General features: G+C 33.4%; 1 protein-coding gene across 1 annotated transcript; it reads right to left on the bottom strand.

Annotated features, from left to right (window-relative positions):
* On the bottom strand, positions 4,756 to 7,014 carry LOC110264777 (cytochrome b561 and DOMON domain-containing protein At5g35735-like). Its single transcript, XM_021106943.1, has 4 exons — positions 6,766 to 7,014; positions 6,177 to 6,245; positions 5,984 to 6,084; positions 4,756 to 5,213 (listed from the first exon to the last, which is right to left on the bottom strand). The coding sequence occupies exons 1-4, from the start codon at positions 6,997 to 6,999 to the stop codon at positions 4,907 to 4,909; spliced, it is 711 nt and encodes a 236-aa protein (XP_020962602.1). The 5' UTR covers positions 7,000 to 7,014; the 3' UTR covers positions 4,756 to 4,906.

Below are 8,090 nucleotides of genomic sequence, written 5' to 3'. Positions count from 1 at the left end.
AGATATATAAATATAGAGTAAATAGTCAAATTAATTTCTGAAATATTATTCATTCTCTAAATTGGTTTTTGAAAAAAAAATTTAATCAAATTTGTCGTTTAAAAAATTTAAATTAGTCATATTAGTTCTTCCGTCATTTTGTTTGTTGATAGTGTCGCCCCACCTTAAAACCGTGACCATAGCCTTATCAATGGCCACGGTTTTCACCATGAACATGGCATGTATGATCACCTCACCTTAAAACCATGACCATAGTCACCATAGCTTATCTATAATCACCTTTTTGTAAAACCGTGACCATAGCCTATTTTGTTTTATGAGATTTTTTTTTTTTAAAGTATAATCACATCCCAAAATGATAATCACAACATAAATCTAAAAATGAGAAATTCAAGAAATCTAAATCATAAAAATTACATTATAAGCTAGATATGTTTTTAGTCCAAACAACACAATCAAAATAGAGTGTAATTTATCCATTACATGTAATATCAGATAAAGTCTCATTTCAAAAAGTACAAAACACATCAAAATATATATTACATTTAGATAATCCTGAGAGCTTCACAGTATCAGTGTCATCTCCTCTATCTACTTAGATAATTCTGACATAGCAAATAGCAAATTTTGCTTCTGAAGCACCCATCAGAAGCCTCTCAAATGTGGCTTCTGCTTTAGCAATTCTTCCTTGCTACATAATCATAGAGAGAAACCACCAGGTGTTATGTGAAGTATGGAAACCAGAGAGATACAGGAATGAAAATGCAATGAAGAGAAGCAAAAAGGAACACTCAAAAGCTACAAACACTAGGTAATGAATGATCTTCTGTCTCACTGACCAGTGAAGATCAATACTATTTTATTTATACCTGACGTTGACGAGGCTAGAAGAGATGCGGTTATGGATAATGTTCTATTCACGCCCATAAAAGTCAGGTTTTAAATAGAACAATGAGAACAAGCAAATAAGTGAAGAGAAGCTTTGGAGAACTACAAACCCTAGGACATATATATTCTTCAACGTTTTTACTGACAAACTTAAACCAACACTACAATGAGAGAGTAAACAGATACAACAGCAACATAACAAGGCATATTCAAGCTTTCACTTATTGACCCAAAAAAAAAAAAGCTTGATATCAAGCATACATTCAAAGGCAACATAAGAGGAACTCTTAAACAATTTGTATTATCAACATTACATATTTCATGGGATTCAGCAATAAGTTATAATAAAACGATGATAACAGAGAAAATTTCATCTAAATCTAATATTAGCTGCCAACCTTGTATAAAGTTTTAAATAATTTTTTAATTTAAAATTAATAGTATTCAACTTAATCATTTTAGATCGCCTTTTTTTAAAAATCGTGACCATAGACCATTTTAGATCACCTTTTAAAACCGTGACCGCAGATACCTTTAGGTTACTTCCAAAACTGTGACCATAGACCCTTTTAGGTCACCCCCCAAAACTGTGACTATAGCAATTTTAGATCACCCCAAAAACCGTGTCCATAGACCCTTTTAGATCACCCCCAAAACTGTGACCATAGACCCTTTTAGGTTATCTTTTTGAAAAACAGTGACCATAGACCCTTTCCAAAACCGTGATCACAGACCTCTTTAGGTCACCCCCCAAAACAGTGACTATAGACTCCTGTAGGTCACCTCCCAAAACCGTGACCATAGACCCTTAGGTCACTCTCCGATACCGTGACCATAGACCCATTTTAGGTCACCCTTTCGAAAAATCGTGACTATAGACCCCTTTAGCTCACTCCCAAAACCGTGACCATAGACCCCTTTAGGTTATCCCCCAAAATCGTAACCATAGACTCTTTTAAGTCACTCTTTTTGAAAAATCGTGACCATAGATTCTTTTTTGTCATTGTAAAAAACTATGACCATAGATCCCTTTAGGTCACCCCAAAACCGTGACCGTAGACCCTTTTAGGTCACCCTTCAAAACCATGATCATAGACCCCTTTTGATCACTCCCAAAACCGTGACCAAAGACCCTTTTAAGTCACCTTTTTTAAAAAACCGTGACCATAAATCCTTTTTGGTCACTGTAAAAAACCGTGACCATAGGTACTCTATGGTCACCCTTTTTTCAAAAAACTGTGACTATAGATTTTTTTATTTGTAAAAAAAAATGTGACAAAAAAACCGTGGTCATAGACCCAAAATGTTGTAGCGAGTCTTAATTGACTATTAACATGATTAGTTTATGAAATTAGATTAAATCAATCTCAACTTGAAAATTTTCAATGTTTCAAGTTCTTCCCTCGATTAGGTTTTGATTAATCTAATTTCATAAACTAATCATGTTGATAGTCAATTAAGACTTCTAGGTGTGTGTTGGGATATCACTTAACGTGTCACATTAGCAAATTTTGACACCATCAATAAACAAAGTGACGGAAGGACTAATATGACTAATTTAAAATTTTTAAATGACGAATTTGATTTAAAAAATCTTTTGAGGACCAATTTGTAAAACGAGTGATCTTTTAGGGACTAATTTGATCATTTATTCTATAAATATAATTGCTTCTTATTCCTACCTCGACCCGCAACTAAAATTGTCCAATGTGAAAATAATAACATAACTTAAAACTTTTTATGTACCAGTTTTATCTCAACCAGAATAATTTTTATAGATATTTAAAATTATTAAAGAAATAATATTATTGTTTATTTTCTGTTTCTATTATTTTGTTGAAAATATAAATAAAACAACCAAAAAATTAAATATTACGGAATTATTATTTTCTTACAAAATCTAATAATATATATGTAATTTTTTGAGCCAACGATTTATATATAGATTAAATGACATAGTTTTTTCTCCTCACATAGAGGTCTTAGATTTATGTCTCATCTCACACCCCTAGAGGCAGCGCCCGATTTGTCTTCGCGCCGAGGTGCCGCTATCCGAGTTCGTCATCAGAAAGTGGGAGGTGGTACCTGCAAAAGACTCAAATGCTTAAGTTAGCAAAAATTTTACGCGTGTTTTTTAGTAGATTATAACATAAATATACATAAGGGGTATAAATGTATTTATTATCTTGAGAGTTTGTTATGATGTATCTTTTAGAGAAAATAGAGATAGTAGGAAAAATTCAAAAAAGTAGTTGCTTATTCAGATAAGTAAAACTGAACCTTTTTGTTGTGTCCGACCTCCAAAGAGGTCGGATAAGTGGAGACTCTTGGTGAACCTTTATACTTAATGGGCCTGACTTTATCTTTTTGAACCAGATATGAACAATATCCATTTTTTTCTATACAAAGGGGCCAAAAGCCTAAGATTTCCTATTTTAATATACTATTCCCTTCAAAATATTAACACTCCTAATATCTCACCCTCATACAAATACACCTCTATGTAGCCAATGAACTCGTGCCGCTAAAATCCAACAAGAGGCCACGCATTAGCCATAGCATGAGGAGTCTACTCATCAGCCTGTTCGCTATGTCCGTCAGCCCAGGCAATTCTGTTGCCCTTTGCCATCACGTTACGGAGAGAACTCTTAACCCAACAAACGAAGCCGCTACTCCAACACACAAGCCATCTATGAATGTCCAGCATAAAACAAAATTTCTTTATCTCTATACAGTGTATATTATGAGATCTTTACGCTACTCCATTTTATATAAGACATATAAATTCTAGTTAGATCTATTTTCACTTAGACAAATAAATTATCAAAAATGTAATAAAAAGACTTATATGTCTTACCTTTATAAAGTTTAGGAACTTTAACGTAATAAATTTTTTGGGGAACAAAAATGTTTGACACGAAATTCCTTAACGACCTATTACTAAGTTTAAACTCTCCCTACCTATCTTCTCTTCAAAAACCTCAAGTTGCAACCACACCAACTCTAAAACTGGAAATTAAAAAAAAAATTCATCTCCTTCAAGAATAACGCTCAATTTTTCAAAAAAGCATCTGATATTTTACTGGATAAAATCTTACTAGATAATAATGTCGGCAGAAAATCTCATAGGATGCTGAATTGTAAAACTCAAACGATTCGGCAAGAAATCGTCATTGTGGAGTATAGAAAGCTCAAAAAAAAGAATAAGACGGACACCAGTAAATCTTTTATAATATTACATTTCAATTTACCTTTTTTAGGATTTTACTCAAAAGAAGTATTACACCATAAAAAAAAGAGAAAGTATAAGGAGCCAATGACCTAACGAAGATTTAGAAAGTATTAGAGATATGATTATTAGTGTTACATTGTTCTGTCAGGTTATACTTTTAGGATGAGTGGTTTCAAGACATGGTATTAGAGTTCTAGATCCGCAAGGTCAAGAGTTTGAACCTTGGTGAACCCAAAATTAATTTTTTATAACATGAGATGTTTATTATCCCTGGTTTCATTTTATTCATAAACCAAAAATTTAGCTCATTGTACACATTGTACGTTTAGGCCATTGGCTCCCTAGCACTACTCTAAAAAAAATTTTTTGATATACAAAAGTTTGGATGGGTGGATTCTTCAACATAAATCAATCTATTAAATTTAATGCATATTTAATACCCTCTTTTTTTCCTAATGGTTTCAGGAATAGGCCACACCTTCCCAAGAGACCTCAACCAACTGCACCACACATGCCATGTTAGCTCACAGTATAGAAATAAATGTTTCACCGATTCTATCTCCTTCTGATATAAGACACATAGATTATCATTGATATATAAGATTTAAAAAATATATTATTGTCACATACAAATATCAGGGTAATGCTTCCTTATTTTCCACAAAACCCAAAAATAATAAGAAGAACAAAAAAACAACTTCTAATTTCAATTGTAAAATGGGCAAAAAGAAAAAAAGAACACATTATGAAAGCAAGATTTTTGCAGCCTCTTGTGTACATGCATGGCTAATGTTTGTTTTGTGTGGGATTATTATTAGTCTTGTTTTCTTTTGGTGGAATTGAGATTGCTGGTAGCTTCAACATGAAACGTAGCCATGTGACAATCTCAAAAGTGAGTATAATGGCACCCAAAAACGCAATGATTCCAATGTATGCCCATTTCCATCCAACTCCTCCTTTCAACATTGAAATCCCTTTGAATATGTTTATGACTATGATTGCAAGTAGTCCATAGCCAAGAAAATGATGGTACATATTCCAGTATTTTCTATAATCATCAGTAATCTTCGGCTTTAACCGAAATGACAACGATCTGAAAATGCACAAAATTCACTACACTACATTAGTATGTATGCTTCAATACAAAAATACAGGGTTGAGACAAAGACAAAGGGTAACTGACTAACTGTATGTGTGCGCGCCTAAATATGACAAAATGAGCCAAATTTATCAGGCCGGTCCGCTAAGCCCCTCAAAAGGCAGGTATTTTAAATCCGCCAAACTTGTACTGCCAAATTTGGGGAGGGGGTGGTTTGGTAGTACGTAACAGCTTGTCAGACCAGATTATTTATTTATTTATTTTATAAAAGAGGAGTGAATATTGCAAAAATATATTTAAAGAAAATTCCAAATTAGAATTTTCATACACACCACTTCCACCTTTTACCTTTTTTATTCTTTTTTTTTCATCTTTTTTGTTATTTTTCCTTTTCCAATCACATAGTGTGTCTAACTTAGTTTATCATAATTAAACTAGTTTTTGTAGCAAATGTCTCCATATTTTTGTATAATAACAATATCTAAACAGATAAAATAGAGACAATAAGAATAATTTAAATCGTTTGTCTTAATATTTCATTTTATTGTCTGTAAATCGAAACCTCAAATCACCCTAAATAATTAACTACTAATGTCATAACTATTTACTATAATATATTATTATCCTGAAATTTTATTGGTTAAATCTGCATAAAAATTAGCTTCATCTTGCATACAACTATATATGTGCATGCATGACTTTATTAAGATATAAATTGTAGAAATCAAACTATAGACAAAAAGAGAGAAGAAGAAGAATATTACTTGGATTGTGCTAAATGTGAAAATGAGAATGCCAAAGGTTCGATGAGTGTGGAAGGTGTAATACTCTGAAGATCTTCCAAGACTAAGACCAATAGCCCAACCTGCAGTGCCAATTAGAAAACCAGTTAATTGGAAACCAACGTGGATATTGAACCAAACTTTGTCCCAAATAAATGGAAACACTCTAAAGTACCGAGCTATTATTACTCCAATTGGTAGTAGTGTTCCCCACCCTATGATGTTTAGAACTCCATGCACCTGACTAATTCATTCAATTCCAACCACAAAAAACATTACTTATGTATATATGTATTGTATGTCTCTACAAAGCACACAAGCAAAGAATTTATTCTCAATATATAATACCCATTACTATTGTTTATTGATGATGATGCATGCTAACTGGGTATAAATATACAAATAATGAGGTATATGAAATAAAAAAGTAAGGTTCATGATATGAATACACTTGTAGGTCTTAAGAAGAAAAAAAAAGGCAACATTAATTATAAATTTGAAGAATCCATCATGCAAAGATATGTATGTAAATTTAGAAGGGAAAAAAATTAGTTATAAATCAAATCATCTTAAACTTTATATCAATTGTATTATTTGAACATATACGGAGATGTCTTTATGTAAAGATAACAGCTGAGAATCATTAGATGATTTGATATGTCTAACTAAATTATCAAACATAATACAATGCAACATCTTGGTTATGATTTTCACATGAAGACATCAGTAGCCACCTCGGAATATAAAGGTGATAAGAAACTTACTGATCTAAGAAAACTCCAGTTCTGACCATAGCTTTGGCCATCGGGAGAAGTGATGTTAATTGTCTCAGTGCTATCCACATTCTGAAGGGTGACTCTGTGCTGCAATGGTTGGTCACCATTAACATCATCTCCAACTTGCCACACATGGTTAACAAAGAGTTTTATAACAGCTATGTTCTTTCGTTTTTGCTTTTTCTCTTTTTCTCCAAAGAGATTTGCAAGATACTTCCCCATCCAAGAGGATAAGAATTTATACACCTAATATAATTCACCAATATATGTTAGGTACAAAAGTCCTTTTTAATTACCAAAATTAGAGTGTTGTTTATTGTCAAATTAATTAATATTAATTCACCAATATATGTATATACTTTGAACACATGATTATAACTACCATGGTGTATCATTTAATCTGCAAACACTTACGTTATTCTTAGATTTTTGGGAAAAAGATAGATAGGTCCCTGACTTTTTAACTTTTTGACGAATACATCCCTGACAAAATTTAAATACAAAAAAGTCCCTGACTTTAACAAACGGAGGACAATTTAGTCCTTCCGTCTATTTGCCTCTCATACACCAAACGGAACTGGCTGACGTGGTTGAAACGGTGTCCAGGTGTCCGTTACGGTGCCACGCTGGAAGGGGAATAAAGTTCGAAGGACAAATAAGTCCTTGACGTCATTTTGCAAATAAAGTTCGAAGGACAAATAGATCCTTGAATTTTTTTTTTTTTCATTATACTTCTATTATGCTTCTATTATGAGAATTTAGTTTATAAAATTATGCTTGTATTTTGAAATCTAGTTAACTTGTTGTATTCTGCAATTTAAATTATTTGTATTAAAATTGCAGAAATTGAGCTTGTTCTGTTTCTACTTTTTTTCTTAAATTGCATTAGTTCAGTTTTAGTGTATTTGTGTATTATATTAGAATTTGTTAAATTGCATTAGTTCAGTTTTCATCATACCAGTGGCATTAGTTAGCATCAATTCATTTATGCATTGTTACGGCCTGGCCCAAAACTCGCGCGGGTCAACCCGACCCGAGTTCTCGCCGGCCCAGTGGTGCGTCCTCCACCCGACCCGGACACGCGTCCCGTACGGCTCGCACACAGCCGTGGGACAACACCTTTCAGGGTATGGGCCTGTCCACTGGAAGGGCCCACTACTGACATGTATATAAGGGGGAGGTTGGCTCTCCCCCCAAGGTACGTCACATTCTTAGACCACCTCCTTTCCGCCTGCACATATTCTGACAAGAGCGTCGGAGTGTCTTTGCAGGTGGCACCCCCCCCTACATACGAAGTGCTCGGGACCTCGCAC

The sequence above is a fragment of the Arachis ipaensis genome, chromosome B07 (genome assembly GCF_000816755.2).
Source record: "Arachis ipaensis cultivar K30076 chromosome B07, Araip1.1, whole genome shotgun sequence".
Taxonomy (NCBI): Eukaryota; Viridiplantae; Streptophyta; class Magnoliopsida; order Fabales; family Fabaceae; genus Arachis; species Arachis ipaensis.
This window is presented reverse-complemented; position numbering and strand designations above follow the sequence as displayed.

What these genes read in the sequence shown, in the direction of transcription:
- LOC110264777 (XM_021106943.1), bottom strand. Translation starts at nt 6,999, where the DNA reads ATGGGGAAGTATCTTGCAAATCTCTTTGGAGAAAAAGAGAAAAAGCAA. An exon ending in ACTGGAGTTTTCTTAGATCA is followed by an intron (nt 6,246 to 6,765) that starts GTAAGTTTCTTA and finishes TGAATGAATTAG; the next exon opens with TCAGGTGCATGGAGTTCTAA. An exon ending in ATTGGAGTAATAATAGCTCG is followed by an intron (nt 6,085 to 6,176) that starts GTACTTTAGAGT and finishes TTGGCACTGCAG; the next exon opens with GTTGGGCTATTGGTCTTAGT.